The sequence below is a fragment of the Anastrepha ludens genome, chromosome 5 (assembly GCF_028408465.1).
Source record: "Anastrepha ludens isolate Willacy chromosome 5, idAnaLude1.1, whole genome shotgun sequence".
Lineage (NCBI taxonomy): Eukaryota > Metazoa > Arthropoda > Insecta > Diptera > Tephritidae > Anastrepha > Anastrepha ludens.
This window is the reverse complement of record NC_071501.1, coordinates 20,273,020-20,293,163: the sequence shown is the minus strand read 5'-3', so window position 1 is coordinate 20,293,163 and position 20,144 is coordinate 20,273,020. Positions and strand designations below refer to the sequence as shown.

Here is a 20,144-nt window from a genome sequence, read left to right as displayed (position 1 = left end):
AAATTTTGAATGATGTTTGAAATATCCACATGGGAAATTTTTCAAAATATTCAGTCGGTTTTGGTACCGACAAAGCCTTGTGAAGGCATATTTTTAAACGGTCTATTGTTTTAAGTCCCCGAAGCGGCCGCGGTAGCCGAATGGATGGGTGCGTGACTACCATTCGGAGGTGCCCCAGTTCGAATCTTCGTGCATGAAAGAGCAAAATTATAGAAACAATTTTTTCTTTAAAAGTGGTCGCCCCTCGCCAACCTCCGAGTGTATTTCTGCCATGAAAAAGCTCAACATAAAAAACCATTTGCCGTTCGGAGTCGGCTTAAAACTGTGAGCTCCTGCATTTGTGGAACAAATGATTATCATAACGGTTGTAGGTATGTAACAGCATAAAAGAATGGGATAGGCATATACTTAGTCCTGCCATAAGCTCTGTTAGGAGTTAAGTCCGTTATACAAGGTGAATACCGTTATACAAGGTGAATTCCAAAATAAACAAGACTGGCGTCATACAAATGTTTCGCGCCATCTTTTTAATAGAATGCGTTGGAAGTTACACCCCTAGCTGATTTCCAGTGAAAGCTTCGTGACATTCGGTTCAGTGGAAGCGGAGTTATTGCGTCTAAAGTGTCAGTGTGTTTGTGTCATCGATACATAGAATTTTAATATAGAATTTTGTTTTAAAATCGGTAAAACGTTTACCGAAACATTTGAATTGATGGAAAACGTTTATGGCGATGATTGTCTATCTCATGCCAGAATTCATGAGTGGTTTACACGTTTCAGAGATGGTTGTGAGGACGTAAATGACAATGAACATACGGGCCGCCCAAAATGAAATGAACCGAAATCATCGTTGAAATTCATGGAATCGAAGTTGAATATCTCCAAAACATCGATTCATCGCATTTTAACTGATCATTTGGGCTTACGAAAGGTCTGTGCACCTTTCATTCCGCACAAGTTAACTGAGGACGAAAACTTGCTCAGAATACAACATTCGAAAGACCCCTTTAAAGAGGCGAGACAAGACGAAAACTTTATTTAAAACATTGTAACTGGTGATGAAACGTGGTGTTTCAAACATGAACCTGAAACTAAGCATCAAAGTCAAGGCGAATGGAATTCCCCAGACGAGCCAATACCCACAAAAAAAAAATACCAGTCTAACGGTTAGACGCGATAGAAGTGAAACCTTCCGTACATATTTAAAAATTAAAATATTTACGAATATAAAAATACGGACGCAATACAGCACACGCGGTTGCTATTATGAGCGTCGTAACGCGTATAATACACAGACGTACTAACATACACGCAAGCATTCGTAGGACGCTTGGTTTGAATTTTTTATACATATGTATGTTTGCTATACTATGGCCTAGCCTATGTACGTACATACATATTTGTGTTCTGAACTTCCAGCAAAACAATGCTTATTAATATACACATATGCATCTACATACAACCGCACACACAGGCCACTCACTTTATTCCTGTAAATGCGTATGTCGTCCAAAGCTAAAATTCTATGCCTAGCGACTACAAGAACAAAATGCATTAATAGGCGCAGGCGTAGCGGCCATCATCCTAGTTGCCATAGCGCTGAACAGTCGCGGCGGCGCCGAACAGTTTCAACTATTGCACTGTGCAACAAAAACTCATCATCAAAAAATTGATTTATAAATTCGAGCTCATAGTTCTAAGAGCAAGTACTTTCATTCATAAAACGAGCCGCCCATATGCTAATTTTCTCGACAATTCGAAAATAGTCAATATTGGAATATTTCGCGTAGAATTATTTGCCAATATTCAATTTTTGTCAAGTCGAGTGCCCGCGGCTCCGTAAATATGTTTGCACCCATATATGTATGTAAATATATGTTTCTAAATGCTCGACAACCGCAGCTGCCTGTTCAAGGTTACTGTACATTAGGCCGGGTCGATTTGTGGGAAGGCAAAAAAATCGCCCATTGCTCTGTGAAAATCATATTCTAGGGATCAGAATAAGAAATTTTGCCGAAGGAACCATACCTCTAAAACGATTTCTGATGTCCCCCAATATGGGTCGAACTTTTTAGTTTCTTTTCTATAACTCACATTCATTCATTTACAAATGTTCTGACTAAATGTTCTCTTAAGAGAAAAAATAGATAATATTATAAATAAATAAAAATAAAGAAAAAACATAGCCATTTAGCTGATTTTTTCATGTAAAGGCCAAAAATGGTGATATTTTGAAATTGGGGGACATCAGAATTCGTTTTAGAGGTATGGTTCCTTCGGCAAAGTTTCTTATTTTGATCGCTAGAATACGATTTTCATAGAGCAATGAGCGATTTTTAAATCGACCCGCCCTACTGTACATGCAATGCTGTGCCTATGAATGTGCGCTGTGCCTATGAATGCGCGCTGGATTTCTTGAGAAATTTTACCGTATGTTTTGCTGTGGCGAGGCACATATGTACATACACACAACATATATACATATATCCGCATATATACATACATATATAAATTCACAAATTTAAATTTGCTTATGCCATCCTTCTGTGTGCCTGGTAATGAAGCATTTTCTATACATACATATATATACGTATATCTTTTTTCTTCTTCTTTTTGGTGTCGCTTTTTCGTTTCATCGAGTCTCAAATCACTCCCAACGATTCTAAAGAAGTTTTCACTTCAAAAACGTATTTGGAGAAGTCAAAAATCAAGTCGATGCTCATTTGTTTTTACGATTCCAAAGGAATTATCCACAAGGAGCTCGTGCCAACGGACCAAACCGTCAATGCAATTTTCTATTTTGGCGTTTCGAAGCGTTCGTTGCATCGCATTTGCCCTGAATACCGCGAAGGAGGAAGCTGGCACTTATTGCATGATAATGCCGAATCTCATCGATCCACTTTTGCGACTGAGTTTTTGACGAGAATTCGCATTTTAACCATTAATCACTCACCGCATTCGCCTGATAAAGCTCCCTGTGATTTCTACTTATTCAGAAAATTGAATTTGGTCATGAAAGGAAAACGTTTTGCGTCCGTAGAGGCCATCCAAAAGGCTTGTATCGACATCCTGAAGGATATTCCGGTCAATGACCTGAAACACTCTTTCGAAAAGCTTTTAGATCACGCAAAATAGTGTATCGAGGCCAGAGGGGACTTTTTAAATAAATAAACTCGAAGCTCACAGAACAAAGCTCCTGTCGTTTCTAGAAACCCTTGAAGATATGAAATTATAATATTTTTTTGTTTTAATGAAATGAGTTTTATTTATTCATGTAAATATCAAAACAAAATTTAAATTTCATTAAAAAATTTCACCATTTGCTTTTACACAATCCTTCAAACGATTAGGTCAGCTATTGCAGCATGCACGGTTTCCATGGATATTGCCGTTGCTGCTCGAACCAAAGTTTGTTTGAGGCTCTCCAAATTTCTGTGAGGCCTTCGACAAGCCATATTCTCCAATTGTAGTCTAATGGATTCCGATCTGGACTTCCAGACGGCCAATCTTCTACGGCTAGACCCCCAGGAATATTTTTTTTCGCCACTGCTGGGTGGTTTTTGCCTTATGGGCTTGAACGGAATCTTGCTGGAAGATCCGACGCTCTCAATTGAAGAGAGTACTGATCAATTGCTTCACCACACCTTCCCAGACATCCGCCTGATACACTTTTGCACCGGTCTTAACCACTTTTTCGCAGTCAGGAGCTCTGTTGTTTTGTTTACAAGCTCGAGTACCTTAAATAAATGAAGTTTTTGCTTATCGCACCATCACTCGTTGCAATGAAACTGGTAGCATCGCGAAACGTCATGGAGGTGATCATCAAAAGACTGCTACGTCACGTGAAATGGTTCAAAAAGTGAAGAAGGGACTTGAGCGAAATTCCCGATGAAGTTCCAATCAAATGGCGAAAGAACTGAAAATATCTGACCGCAGCATCCGTCGCATACTGAAAAATTATCTCAAAGTCAAGCTTTACAAGACCCAAAAGGCGCTTGGTCTCACACCAAAGCAGCAAAAAGTCAGACTTGAGAGAGCGAAGGAGTTGCTTCGCTTGGGCGGAAGCGGTCAATTTCTGAACATTGTGTTTTCTGTCGAGACAATTTTTCAAATTGAGCAATTCGTAAACTCCCAAAACGATAGGGTTTATTTGACCAACCGTTCATACGAGAATTTGAGTCATCGATTGGCCACCAAGAGGCAGCTACCGCCACAAGAACAACATCCCGCCACAGGTAATGGTTTGGGCCGCTGTAACCGCAGATAGGCCTTCTCCAATCGTTTTCATCGAGCCTGGTGTCAAGGTAAATGCAAAATATTTTCGGCAAAGTATTCTGGAGGTTGCGTTGAAGCCGTGGGTAGACAAACATTTCAGTGGACGTTTCAACAAGACTTGGCACCGTCTCACAAAGCTCGAGTGAACCAAGAATGGCTAAAAACCACGTTCCGAACTTCAAAACGTCCATACAATGGCTCTCAAATTCAGCAAACGCGAATCCGATGAATTATTTTCTTTGGGCCACTTTGAAGAGCAAGATCCGAACTGAAAAAGTCAATGCTCACGAGTGGGCCAAATCCCCGCAAGTCACATTCGGGCAGCTTGCGATTCGTTTCAAGGCCACAGTCAAGGTAAAAGGTGGTCATATCGAGCAAAAGTAAATTGATTCTTAATTTTGTATAATTTCCACATATTTTTTGACTTTGAATGAAATAAAGGTAATTATCCAAACTAAATTGATGGTTACACTTAGAATGCCGGAACCTGTACGTAAATTTTACTAAAATGTTCGATCCATATCGAATTCGATTCCATACCGAAACTGAGTGAATTTGACAGAATCAGCTGACTGACTGACGTCACTTGAGGTGGATTTACAAACAAATTGAAATTCTGTTGGTGATATTCGACACGACTGACTGGACCGGTGTGTGAAATTATCGTACAGATTTCGACTGCCGAATCCCCAAGTGGCGTGGCAGCCAAAGTTCCCCTCACACTTTTCTTTTTCACCATACCTAAATAGAAAACCTGGTAGCCCCCATAATCCGCGACCACCAGCTAATCAAGCGCTGTAAAACATTTCATTGCGCAATAAAATTTATCATTTTTAATTGTTTTTAGCGCAAAACTGAGTCCAAATGAAACGAAATTATTGATAAATATTTCCACATTTTCATACAACGCCGAACGTGGTGAAATAACTTCTGCCATACCGCGCAGCTAAACCGCCGAGTATTAGCAACAGCTCATCAAAAAAGTAACAGAGTTGCCGTATTGCTGTATTTGAAGCGAATCTATTCAAGATGGTGGCATACAAACAACATGTTTTTAAATTATAACTGTCAAGGGAAAGATAATTGAATAATCGAATGAATGAAAAATAGATAAAGTTGTTTTTGTCGCGCAACTTTCACAACACAACACAACTTTTGGTCATTCCGTTTTGCTGTCATTTCTAAATTAAAGACGAATGGAGGAAGAGAAAACCAACTTCTCTAATCACGCCACCTTCTTTGGATACCCTTATCCATGACGGACCAAAACAAATTAATGGACAATCCATGGGCGAAAATCGTGATAAAGCCCACGATAATGCAGCCTTGCTGTCTCCAAAACTTTTTTCCAATTGGGATTAAGAATGCGATAAACTTTGCTCTGGCATTGCCGAATATTTCCATCACCAGCAAGCATCATACGATCGGTCAAGGTCAAATGACTGTCACTCTGCTTGTAGGGATAGGATGTACAGTCAACGACAATAGAGAGTGTACACCACATTTTGATAAGTTTTGACAATTTATTTATTTTGTAATTTTTATTGGTGTTTTTGTTTTTTAAGAATAAAGTTCATACTACAACAAGAACCAATAAAGCAAAGTTTTAAAATTTGTTTAAATTTGTAAAAATTCGACAAACTATCAAAATCAATTTTTTTTGCTCAGAATTTATAGAAAAAATTCGTGTATGCAGTTTCATAGATCAGTAAGTTTTAGTATAGTAAAGGGCAAATTTCAAGTGGTTAAAAAGCCGTTTTGATTTTTGACAATTTTTTCTGCTGACTTTGTTGGGCGTTTTCTTCCACATAAGAAAAAAATGTGGATCAAAAACGCGACCAAAAAAAAATTCTCAAAAATCAGTGTGATTTTTGACCTACTTAAAACTTGCACTTTAAAAACTTGCACCAAAATTTAATGACCTATAAAACTGTATAACCGAAAATTTTCTAAAAATTCTGAATTTAGTTTGAAATTTTGAAGAAAATTTTACGAATTTTTACAAATTTTATACAAAGTTCGATGCTTTGCTTTGTATGGTTTTTGTTGTAGTATGAACTACATTTTTATAATAAAAATAATTGAAATTACAAAATAAAAAAATAGTCTAAACTTACCAATTTCCTGAGTCCAGTTACTTTTGATCTCACAGTATATATGTACATATATAGCATTACGGCTAAACACACAAATCTAGCCGCATATGTTGAAAGACCACTCAACTCCCACACACACACATATACACGCAGATACCTACATGACAATAACCTCAAATGCCAGGAAATTCAAGAAAAGAAAATCAAACATATTGAGTCACATAGATTCAAATTAATTGAAATAAAGTAAAAAAGTTGCAGTACATTGAAATGATTCGCTTACACAAATATTAGATTGTGTTCCCTCTAACTAGCAGTACATTCGTGTGCCTCAAATTCATACTATGAAAAATATATTTTACTTTTATATTGTAATAATTATGTAATTATCTTTTTATTATTTATTTTAATTTCTTCTTGTTCCCTCCCAATTGTTCGGCTACATCAGCAAACACACACTAAACTGCTTCATGCGCTTACAATTTATCGAGGTATTGGGCCAAGTCAGGGAGACCGTCTTTCAAACCCTTACGCTTACGTGTATCTTGCACAATTTGGTATGGTTTGCTGCTGAGTTCGCACGGGTCACCGGGCAACACTTGCCAATGGTCGAACACACATTGTGGGAAGGCTTGGCCACCGGTGTTGGAACGCAAATCGGCGGTGAAGCCGAACGATTCGTTTACGGGCAAGTAAGCCTTGACAACAAACATAGGTGTTCCTACAACTTGAGCTTCCTCGAACACGTGACCACGACGTCTGTTCAATACACCGTAAATACCACCGACAGCAACTTCAGGACATTGAATTTCACACAAGTAGACTGGTTCCATCAAACGTGGTCCAGCTGTTATAGCTGCAGCGTACAAACAACGGCGAGTTGTTGGAATGATTTGACCACCACCACGATGGATAGCATCAGCGTGCAACGTTACATCATAGATGTTGAAGCGAACACCGCGCATGTTTTCTTCAGCCATGATACCTTCTTTGGTGGCCCATTGGAAACCAGCAACAACGGAGTCCTTGATTTCGTTCAAGTACTGCACGGATTTGGTACAATCCAGAATGAAGTTGGGGCCAGTACCGTCGGGACCGAAACACCAGATCTTACGAGCTTCAGTCACATCATAATCGTATTTCTCAGCCAAGTAACGGGCACGAAGTTTGAAATCATCCTTAGAGCTCACATCACCGTTATCAATGTCTTCGGGCAAACCATCTGGCATAGGCAAAGCTTTCATCATCAGACGGTTGTGCTTGTTGGGCGATTTCGACAAGCACATTTGGTTGGATTCCTCGAATACGGTTTCACGGTACGATACAACGGGGTCGGACTTCTTCAATGGAATGCAAGCGTGATCCTCTTCCAAATCCTTCAAGCAAATTTCCAAGTGCAATTCACCAGCACCAGCAATGATATGTTCACCAGACTCTTCAATGATACATTGCACCATAGGATCGGACTTGGCCAAACGCTTAAGACCCTCCACCAATTTGGGCAAATCAGCAGGGTTCTTGGGCTCGACGGCAACACGCACGACAGGCGACACGGAGAACTTCATCACCTATAATTGTAAAAAAAAAACAAAAACTAATTAATTTATAATTTGGTTTCAAACTGCAAAATACCAACTGAGTGCAAAGCAGTTGAGTCAGAAGACAATTGTCTTTCATATTTTTTCAGAACAGGTCTGTGTAGAGAATCATCATTTACTAACTTTTTTGTAATATTTTATATAAGTATATGTGTGAATTATATAATGCATGTACGCACCTTCATGTTGTGGGCATCCTTGAATGTGGTGATTGTACCGGTCTTAACCAAGAACTGATCGACACCGACGAGACCGCAAATGTTACCGGAAGGAACATCTTCGATGGCTTCAACATAACGACCCATCATCAAAATAGTACGCTGGATGGCCTTTTCGTACAAATCTTCCTTCTTGCCAGGCACATAGTTGGGACCCATGATGCGGCACTTCTGGCCAGTAGCAACCTTACCAGAGAACACACGACCGAAGGCATAGAAACGACCCTTATCGGAAGTCGGTACCATTTTAGAAATGTACATCATCAATGGACCTTCAGGATCACAGTTCTTCACGGCGATGGCGGCTTCATCGTCATGAGGACCCTCGTACAACATTTCCATACGATATTTCTGGGCCACTACAGGTGAAGGCAAGTGAATGGCAATCATCTGAAGCAAAGCTTCACCAGCTGGCAACCAAGTGCGCATAACAATCTTCAATAATGCCTTGCCGTCCTTGTCCTTGTCTTCATGCTTGATAGCAACACCAATCTTTTCCAACAAGGAGCCGATTTCTTCCTTCTTGTAGTTCATGATGGCATCGAACACCTTGTAGATGGGGTCCAAGATGTACATACAGAAAGAACGCTTGTTATCGGCTTCCTTTTGCTTTTGCCATTTCTTGGTCTTGGCATTGAAGAAGTTCTCACCCCACAAACTGAATGTATAAAAGTAATAAATTTGTTTTATTAATATCTACTTTAAGACGAACAAAAGTTTTAAGTATGTGGACAGAAGTTTTTATAAATATAAAACAAGCCCAGACAGAGTTCACAAACTATCGATAGTTGCGTGCATTGATAGCGGACGATAGTTCTTAAGGTTAATAGAGAGTTTACCTTTTGATATGACAAATTACTGTTACTTGAATTGAAACTTTCGCCCTCTTCGATTCGACCAGCGTTTACAAGTGCTGAATAGATAAAGCTGAAGGCCATCAAAAATGTAATGTCGAGACTTTTTAAAATTCAACAAAAAAATAATACCAATGTATTCCGAATACATATTCTTTCCATTTCCACGAATTTTATAGCAGTTAGGCAATGATAATTCACCAATAGCACTACTAACTTCCCCTACAAACCAAGGGTGCCTTAAAACGCAAAAGTACAGTCCGACAACAAAAATCTGGTTTCCCTTGCCGATAATCCTTGGTTATTAGTGCAGTTAAACTACATAATTTGTCCGTTATATTTCCAAAATAGCGCGCAATCTAACAAAAAACATTGTTGCCAACGTTCAATAAAAGCTTTTGCAGCAACAGTAGCAAGAGATAACACTTAAAACTAAAATATAGTTCAATCACTAAAATAAACCATCGATAGTTTGCAAACTCTACTCCAATGTTCCCCGAACCACACCCTATTTCATATGATTCAAGGCATTATGTAATTGTTTCGACAAATCTTCAGCATATCCGGATTAAACATTAAGAAAGAGGTTCCCGAACAGCGTTACAAAGCGTCGATATTGGTGATGCAGAAACAGCAAACCGGTTTAATCTGCTTTTATTGTATTTGCACTTGTCACACGGTCAATAGAAATATACCTATTTGGATTACTCCAAATTGAGCATATCTCTTGCGTGCAACACAAGTTGTGCTAAAAGCATTCTTCTTTCTACTTAGATATAACCAAATACACAAAAACAAAAACAAGTAGATTTTAATAATCTTAAAACTTACCGGTTCATTAGCTTCACAACATCAATCTTGAATTTCTCAGAGTACATCTCGGAGAACTGCTTGAGAGTGAAAGCCCAACCGTGTAGACCTGAACCGAAACCGACGGAACCCTTTGATGGATCCACACGCACTTCACCCATTGGACCGCCATCATCGTTGTACGTAGCAATAATAACGTTCACGTTTTCGACGATACGCTGGAAGGTTTGGTACAATTCTTCGGCGTCCAATTGCAATTCAAGCAAAGCGCGATCCATTTTGTTCATGAACAAGATTGGCTTGATACGTTCAGCAATAGCTTGACGCAATACAGTCTCGGTTTGCACACACACACCAGACACACAATCGACGACGACCAAGGCACCGTCAGTTACACGAAGAGCAGCTGTCACCTCCGAGGAGAAATCAACGTGACCGGGAGAATCGATCAAGTTGATCAAGAAACCCTTGCAATCCTTTTCACGCTGATCAGGATGGGTGATGAAGACAACATCCTTATCTTCTACTTCGAAGTACATAGAGATGGCGCTGCAGAAATTCAATTATTTTTTAAGCCAAATTAAAAATATTGTACGTACGAATAAAGCAGGAAAACTTACGTTGATTTGATGGTAATGCAACGCTCTTGTTCATCCTTACGGGTGTCAGTGAAACGAGTTTCACCGGCCTTGGCACCAGCAATGATACCTGCCTTCGACACCTGGGATAAAGAATACGTAAACAAGGTTATTAAATCAAGTTGTGAAATAGTCGTTGCTGACGTCACAGCACCGAACAATGAAAGTTATAATGCACAATCAAAATTTTGGGTTGGTCCAAGTAGTTATTTACTTACCAAGGAATCCGTCAAGGTTGATTTTCCATGATCGACGTGAGCAATGACGGACATGTTGCGGATGTTCCGCTTCTTGTCCATCAAAGTACGGATTTCGTCGACAGTAAAGTTGACCTGAACATACACACACGCACAAGTACATCACACCAGCAGTATTCGTCAAATATTTGGAAAAAATTCAAATGGACATGTGAAATTAGTTTCAGCTACAAAATATCGTATATTAGGTGCCTGGAAAACAGAATTTTCAACAAAAAAAATCGAAAATGTTGGCCTTGAGGTTAATTTTGGTACGAAACTGTATACGTCATGCATTTGGCCGAAGCACAATGATCTCGTTGGTATTTCGTATGTGCAAACGAACACTCCACCTTCGCCATTGTGCACAGATTTTCATTAAAACTTTTTAACCAAATTTCCATAACATAATGCACGTTTCCTCTCGAGATACACCAATCATTTTGATCCTCTAGTTTGCTACATTCTGTTTTCTAATAGTTTAAGAATATTTCCTACATACCATTTTGGATGTTTAATGATTTTTTGACCAACTTTTTAAAACACTACACGCCTCGATTCGTGTACTATGCAAAAAGAACGACGAGTAAATCCAACACCTACGGCTCGGTATTCTGCTAAATTCAACACGTTTTTCGGAGTTTAGGAGTTGCCAGCTCAATTTTAGGCAGTGTTGCAATCCATAGCAGTGTTGTAAAACAATGTTTACTGAGGTGTTACTTTCATATTTTATTTATCTCGTGAGAGGTGTGCTAAGTAAATTTAGTAAAAATCAATATTTGGCAACACATCAATCAAAAGACATCCATTTATCGAAACGTAGGATCATTTAGGGCTTAAATGGTTCAACTATTGGGTGGTCATTTTTATAAACAAGTTAACAGACGCCGGCAACCCTTGAAGTTTGAGTTGAGAATAAATTTCTTTCCGAACCTAACCTACAGTGTTGCAATTTTTAATTCAACAATACCAAGTTGAAATTGACATATGCCTAAAAAAAAGGGTCCCAGACTTCGCTATAGCAATTAATTCTGTTTTTTCAATGATCTGCTGGTTTGAGTATCCAAAGGTCGTACTTATTGTTCTTGCCTTAGTTGTTTGTGTACATTTGGAATTTGTCAATCCAAGAACCGATTTGCAAAATACACACATTTGTTGCTAATCTAGAAAACTCACCTCCTATGAATTCGCCGTGGTATGTCCATAACTGTCAAGACATTGTTTAGGGGAAAAAAAGTCATTAGAGGTATTCGTCTAAACTTTTCCATTTACGAAACGATTAAATTTAAGCTTTAAATTACCATTTCATTGGGCATGTAAATGGCGCGACCAAATGTCAAGGGTGGTAGGCCAGGTATGGCAAGAAATTCGGAATCACGGAGTTGACTTCTGTTTTAACAGCGCTCTTTAACATAATCTTCGGAAAGGGCAGATATGGCATTAAATTTACACAATTTGTGTAAACCACTTCTCATAAAATTTATTAATTCTTTCAGATATGCTTTACTTCTACCTACCACTGCAGCAAAAGTGGGGAAAGAGAGCACAATGAAGGCACGAAAATAACAAGTGTTAAATAGGAATAATAAGCCTTACTCAGGAGGTGGGAGGAGAAGAAGTTCGTTGAACACTGGCGAAATTCTGTCGGTCAGCGACAAACGAAACAATTTCTAACGCCAAACTTAAGACTTCTAACAAAACTAGTCTCATCATCTGTCGATTAGTTATGCCTATTTATTTTGTATTTCAAGTATTTTATAAAACATATTTTTAAAATTTGTAAAATTCGGCAAATTTTTATCAAAATTCCAAAATTTATACTCAGAATTTTTAGTGCACTCAATTTCTCTTTTTATAAAAAATGTCAGATTTGATTGAGTGTCATGGCAGCATTTTAAGTGTGGGTATGCCAAGGCAAATCTATTAAAGGTGGTGTTGGTAAGTCCGCTGATTTATTTTTTTCTTTCGCCGTGCACATTTGGCTGTCAGCTCAGAATGAAACAAGGCGAATTCATTATTTGTTTACTAGTTTCCCCAATACTTTGCTTTGACAATCAAACGTAGAGAATATTGTGGGTGGTTTAGTACCACCACCTTTCATGAATGCGCCTTGGGTATTGCCATGTTATGTTATCGCCATTTTGAAAATGCTGGGAAGTAATCTAATACGTTGTGTCCGCGTTCTTGATTGTTTGAAAGCGTTGTTTGATTCATACGATGAAAAGGAAAGAAAAGATTCTGGGTGAATCCTTTTTGCAAAGAAGGGAACTGCTCAGCCTGGAAAACTAAAATTATCAAAGATGCTGCCAATGTGAGAGCCACAAAAATACCAATTGGCTGTCAAACACGCAACATGACATCCCATTGTTTCACAGTTATTGGCAATATATGACTTAAAATATTTCATGCCATGAACTGCTTCTGTTTCTGTTCGGTTTAAGGTTGAGTGCAAATTGTAAAAAATACTCAATTAAGTGCTTTCAATTAATAAAACCATTTCAACAAATGTAATTCAGCGTCCTTCAATCCCTTTAAGTAATCTAAAAACGTTTCCGATTTAAAATGAAGTGAATAGAGCCACTCTGAAGGCGTTTCCATATTTCATTTATAAAAATTAACAAATCATTTAAAATATGTTTTATAAATCGATTGAATCGATTAAACTTATTAAATACATATATAATATACATATATTACAGTGTTTCTCATATCAATAAAAAATAATTAGTTCGCTTATACGCGCGGCTTGCAGTTGCAATTCTAAGAAGACTCTAGAAAGTACTAAGACAATACAAAATAGTAAATCAGTGCTGAACTGAAAAGTTTTATTTATTTTCGCCCGGCTGAATTTGCCACCAAAATGTTTCCAAGTCACTTGGATTTTTGAAAGCCTTTTATTTGTATTCGTGGCTTTTCTTCGATGGATGGATTGTTTATCTTTATAACAAAAACCCTGTGTATCTCTGCTCACCAGTATATATGTATGAATAGTATAAATATTATAAAGCGATTTTGAAAATTTGAAGTGGCATCATTTTTAGGAATATGCATGTACGGAATCAAACGTGCATTAGGAGTAGGAAACAAATCGAACATATACAAAGTATAAAATTATACGCATTATTTACACATATACATTTAAATTAAGTCATTAGAACGGAGTTTTATATACTAAATTCAAATTTTCCTTGATCATTATCGGTTATCCATTTAACTTCCTAATCTGAATTTTTCCTCCTCCGATAATGCGGGTATTTGTCACTTTTGACAGCTTCGTCAAGTGGTCGAATTCGAAGCCAATTGCTTGTTGGGTGCCATGTGACAATCAAGTTGAAAAGGAAATAAGAATTAAGAAGATAGCAGAATATAGTTTGAATTTACATAATATTCCAACATCTTCACGTTTAAAGCATAAAACAAGGAAAATTGTTTATTACCTTTCGCTCACAGTCATCACAACATATTCCGGGTGAATTCAAAATTGCAATTTTCATGTTCCTAACGAAACAGAGAAATCAAAATTCCCTTTTAAGTGCAAAGCAAAAGATAAAAAAGTGAAAAAAACGAGAGCAAGAGGACGGCACAAAATTACAAATGTTGAAAAGAAAACTTTTGTAGGAAGAGAAGTGCGTAAGTGAAGTGCAAATAAAATCAAGCAAAAATCATAAAAGGGATAACAGAACGACCAAAATAAAGTAAAAACTAAATTTTAGAAACGAGAATTGCAGAGAAGTGAGCAAAGAAAAAACAAATTCCTCGGTCATAGATTTCGATTCTTTAATTGAAAAAAAAAGAAAGCAAGTGGTGAAACAGAAACAAAAACTTGAGCCAGCGAGGCTGCTGCCGAAGACAGAAAAAAACCAACCAAACAACCAACGCGGCAGAGATTTGCTACCAAAGGCATAAAAGAAGAAACAAGGTAGAAGCAGCTTAACGAAGAAGCAACAGTGGCCGTGGTGGGAATGCTGGAGCGGAGCACCCCCACAGCAGCGGACCACCTCAATCAGCATTACCAAATATTTTGCTGATTTTTTAGTCACGAATAGAGCAATAACAAAAAATCATCTTCTCGGCTTTGCTACGATCCCCAATTAGATTATATTAAAAGTCAGAGCCAGAGCATTAAATAATTTTTTTTTTATCTGCTTGGAAAAAGTATGAGCGTAGCGTGCGAACAATCACTGCAGTGAGTCAAACAGGTGAGTGAAAAAGTGGGAGCGGTTTAAGAAAAAACCATATTTTACTGTCGAAAATATGGATTGCAGAATGCCAACAATGCAGTAGTGCAACTAACCACATTTTAAAATTTGCACATATCAGCTGGTAATTTTCCATTTCGCATACTATAAATTTATATTTTCTTTATATTAAATAGATTTGTTAGAGATACTGCATCAGAATTAGTCGAACATCTGTTGCCACCAGCACCATTTCAGTCTCCTCTGCCACACTATTGACATTGGTAAACGAAAAAGTTGGTGTACATCGTTTTCCACAAACACCGCCACCGCCACCGGCAACTGTATCGGTATCAACATCGTTGCTTTTAAACAAATCAACTTCAACAACAACTGCACGCAGCTGGCGGACATATCCGCAAACGTTTACCAAGGCATTACGCACCACAACTCGACGCTCTGTGCCACCGCCATCCAAGCGTGCCGCCAGCGCTGCTGCTGCCACAGCTGCAGCTAACAATACTGCAGCCACCATGGCTTGGACAGAGGTAAGTAACTAGTACTACTAAACGGTTAGCTTACAAAATACATGTTAATTAAGTGTGATTAAATGTGTGCATGCGTGCTAGGGCATATCTAAGGTGAAAATAATAATATTAAAAAACGCGGTATTAAGATAATATGTTGAATTATTAATTATAGGTACCTACATTTATATGCATGTATGTAGTTGCTCATAGCTATTTGTAGTGAAAATACTGAAATATGTACCCTTGGAAGGAATGGTTTTTTGGCGCTATCGATATGCAACTAAATTGTCATTTTTGTTGTTCTCTTAGCATACGTCAAAACCGAAAATTCCGCATGCTTAGGGCAAATCTGTGACTTTCTGGTATCGGCTGCCTTTAAGTTTACTATTAAAAATTAAATAATTTTACCAAATAATAGCGCGACTATCAAGGTCTTCAATTTATTAATTTATATTTCAAACCCTCAGTCCCAAGAGTGTGTAGAGGAAGTAAAAGTTTGTTGAAGGACCGTTAAATCAACAATTACACACCTAAATAAAATTATGTGGCGCATATAAGTAAACAAAACCAGGTGCTGTATGAGTCAGTTGTTTTTAATATCAAGTTATTTTATCAAAACGCTTGAGTTGAATTAGAAAAAAATATTAGTTTCTAGCTAATTCCACAGTTTTTGCAAGGTTGCATAGAGTATTTGTTAGAAAATCAGCAAAGCAGAGTATTTAATTTTCTTTTTTAAGGAATTTATTCATTTTCTTTTAAATAATTTTTTTTTTATTTGTTGGAAAATCAACAAGGCAGAGTGTTTAATTCTCTTTTTTAAGGATGCGCATTAAAAATGCTCAAAGCAAGGTACATATATAAAATTAAGGATATTGTCGAGTGTTTAGCCTCGCATTTAACATGTTACTGCTAACAGTTGCTTGCTGGATAAAAACTCGGAATGGCCAAGTAAAGTGTTAGGAACGATTTGTCCCATTTAGTGTTCAATTGAGCCATGGGTTTTTAAAATGTACAGAGTTATGTATGTATGCATTAGGCCGGGTCGATTTGTGGGAAGGCAAAAAAATCGCCCATTGCTCTGTGAAAATCATTTTTTAGGGACCAAAATAAGAAACTTTGCCGAAGGAACCATACCTCTATAAAGAATTCTGATTTCCCCCAATTTGGGTCGAACTTTTTAGTTTCTTTTCTCATGTAAAGGCCAAAAATGGTGATATTTTGAAATGATTGTATGGGGAACCCCCCCAGAGGAGTTCCAGGGGGTGTGCCACTGGCATGGGTGGATCGGCCGTCCAAAGTTAGTGGGCGTCGGTCATACATTTGGACTCGATTGGAGCACTCTAAATGGGTCAAAGTGGCATTTTTCGTTCGACCCAAATTGGGGGACATCAGAATGCGTTTTAGAGGTATGGTTCCTTCGGCAAAGTTTCTTATTTTGATCCCTAGAATACGATTTTCACAGAACAATGAGCGATTTTTAAATCGACCCGCCCTAGTATGCATGCATTTGTAAGCAATTATGCGCTACTCATATCGGCAAAAAGCTTACTGGGACGGTGCATATTTACTTGTCTATAAATATAAATCAAATAGCTGCATGTACTGGCATTGTACATTTTACAAATCATATCAATGAAATGAAAATTAACAGATTCAGGTACTTCTACAAAAATATTTTGGTATATATATTTTTTTATTTCTACTCATTGGTATACCAAACTACTTCGCTGTAGTTCCGCCCGATATTGTGTTGCAATAATGACAGTTAGTTTTCCGGCACAGCCACGTTTTTCTCTGCCCACGAAAAAATCTAAATTGAAATGCGCGTTGCTTTGCAATCCTAAATTAAGTGTCACGTAGTAGTTTTACAAGCTGAGAGTCATCATTGTGAGTACGTGTTTCTCGTAGCTTACCATCACAAACTGCATCGAGTACGCAAGTAAACGCATCTATTTTTATATTCTCTCTTTCGGTTTTCATCTCACCGTTTCTACCGACAGGTTCTGCTTGTACACAAGCAAAAAATGAGAGCGTTTAATCATGTTGCGCCACCTGTCGATAGAGCGCGCTTCCGATACCATACAAAATAACACCATACCAATGCTGAAAAGTAGTCATGTAGTATAAAATAATTTAGGTACAATATTTGCATATTTAAATGTGCACACAATTGTAGGAGGCTGTGTATTAACATTTATAATTAGTTGCTCGTTTAATATTCATATTCAAAACAGACCCATTGGGTATATCTGCATATCTGTTAAAAGGAAATCGCTGTAAGGTATTTGCTTTTCGGGTTTTGTAACTTATTGCAAAACTATTATTGAAAGAGAGAGAGAGAGCGAACTTAATATAATTCCAATTGTTGTTTGTTAGCCAGCAGAGTGAAAATGAAATCACTCGTTCTATAGGTGGTCGACCATTGCGGATTAGAGATGCGAATTGAGTACTCTATCATCCTAGGCATAAATATAATAGATTCCCATATAAGTATATTATTAACTTTTTAGAGCTTAACTCCCAATCTGCAATAAAAAAGCGAGATTACCCATATACAATCTCTTCTCGAAATTCAAGATTATAAAATAGTCTTAGATTAAAACCCTACTTTTTTCCGTATAACCCAGTGCTTTGTGTGTTATCGATAATTATTATTACCAATGTAAGCAGAAACGTCATTGCAAAAACTATATAAAATGGACGCGGGAAAAATAATACATAATTCTAATAACATTTTTGTTAGATATCAATTCCCATTCATATTGTAAAAAACATGTGTCCATAGTCGCTTTGACCTGCTATTGCTTATTATAAAATATAATATCGAATTTGACATTCGTATTGCTGCTCCTCAGGAGACGTCGTTTACGGGTTTCCTCCAACTTTCTATTACTAGCAGCGAATTGCTCAATTAAATTAACTATTGTTGCTCTTTGCCTTTTCTTCATATTGTTAATAATAATCAAACAAACCAAAAATACTAAAATATTCCACCAAACCAATTTTTATGAAGAAAAACCTTTCAAAACCTTCTTGACAGCTGATTATCAATTTTGCAGTTAATCTACCATATGTTTAAAAACTTTTGAAAAAAATTACAAGTGAATAAGGGAAACTTTATTTCATGACAGTTCGATTAGTTCAATTGCCCTTTCTTCTCGATTGGCGTAATAATAAACTAAGCGACGTTTGTCGTTTATAAATAAAGTTTTGCTAGAGTGACCGTCCTTATGTAATTATATATATTCTGCATAGTAATCAGTTCCTGTAATGACTAGAGAGTCTGTTACAGCCAAAGTCCTTACAGAGACTGTACGACTTCAAAAAGTTAAAATATGAATATGGGCGAGCGGTTCATGTTGTTTTTGGAAGATATTAATGTATCTGGTTGATAGAGGTATTGTCTGAGTGACACAGCCCAAACCCAGATATCATAAAATATGCCATTTACCACTGCTTTTCTCTTGACCATCTTGATTTGACTATGAATCTGCCTATGTTGTCTATAATTTTCTATCTGCAATTTCTTTCAAGTTAACCATCGAAAATTCCCCTAGTATTCTATGTTGGCAACTCTCACAGAAAGTCAAAAATTGTTTCCCTAGATTCTTCTTGATTACAGCTTCTACATATATCGTTGTACGGCCACCACATCTTCCTGGCATGGTCTGCCGGTGGCCGGTTATTGTTGTCGTAATTCTGAATATGTCGGCTCGTGGCTTTCTTAACAACTCGTCAGTTCTGGAATTGTTGAAATTGGGCCTATTTGTTTAGTTATTTTGCAGATATCCGTGCTAGTCCATCTGCTTCTGGAATATCGAGAAGATCTCCCTTTTGTGCACACCTTGGGGAGAGCCTATTTCTACCGCTTCGGATTCCTTATAGGATGTATCCTTTCTTGCCAGTTCATCAGCTTTCTCATTTAATTCTATGTTCTTATGACTAGAGTGATGCCTGTCGTGCGCGCTAAAGCATTAAGTTATTCTTTGCATTGTCTGACGATTTTTGAATTGGTTGTAGGTGATTTTAAAGCTAAGATGGTTGCTTAACTATCTGAGAAAATACATACTTCCGATAGTTGTTGTGGAAGGTTTTTATTTATTCTGCAAGCTTCCCTTATCCCGAGAACTTCTGCTTGAAAAATACTATACCAATTCCCCAGGCGAAAAGGAAGTTTCGAAGTCTTTCGAATATATACCGGGGCCGACGTTGCATTGCATCTTGGATCCGTCAGTGTAGAGTGAAGTTGTATGTATTCTCTTTGACTACTGAATTCAAATTCCATTCCTTTCGCAATGTATCTATCTCCTTGTGGATACCACCATAATAAAAAAACGTGACAGCTTAACAAATCAACATAACACCAACTAAAGCAAGTAATTGTCGGCTTCATTATTACAATAATTTTTCAGGTCCCAAATGGCAATTTGTTTCATCAATACAGAAATCTAATTGGATATATATTTTTGCCAGTCGAGGTGTCATCTCTATCAGAAACAACTCTTTCCACAATTTATTTTATTTTTTTGTCCCCAACGATAATCAAACTCTCAACTTTTGGTATATCAGCCAAGCTTCTGCTGCGGTAACTACTTCTCATTAATTTAACGCGTCTACATGAAACCATTTTGCGTATGAATTTTGTAGAATGCTGCTGTGGGGCTTCTGAAGATCATTTTATTAAATGTTCATTTAAAAAATCATTTCAATG

General features: G+C 37.5%; 1 protein-coding gene across 1 annotated transcript; it reads right to left on the bottom strand.

Annotated features, from left to right (window-relative positions):
* Positions 1–6,583: 6,583 nt before the first annotated feature.
* Positions 6,584–11,335, bottom strand: LOC128862858 (eukaryotic translation elongation factor 2). The gene is made up of 6 exons (XM_054101640.1): positions 11,228–11,335; positions 10,708–10,821; positions 10,472–10,572; positions 9,873–10,400; positions 8,149–8,845; positions 6,584–7,939 (listed from the first exon to the last, which is right to left on the bottom strand). The coding sequence occupies exons 1-6, from the start codon at positions 11,228–11,230 to the stop codon at positions 6,848–6,850; spliced, it is 2,535 nt and encodes an 844-aa protein (XP_053957615.1). The 5' UTR covers positions 11,231–11,335; the 3' UTR covers positions 6,584–6,847.
* Positions 11,336–20,144: the final 8,809 nt, after the last annotated feature.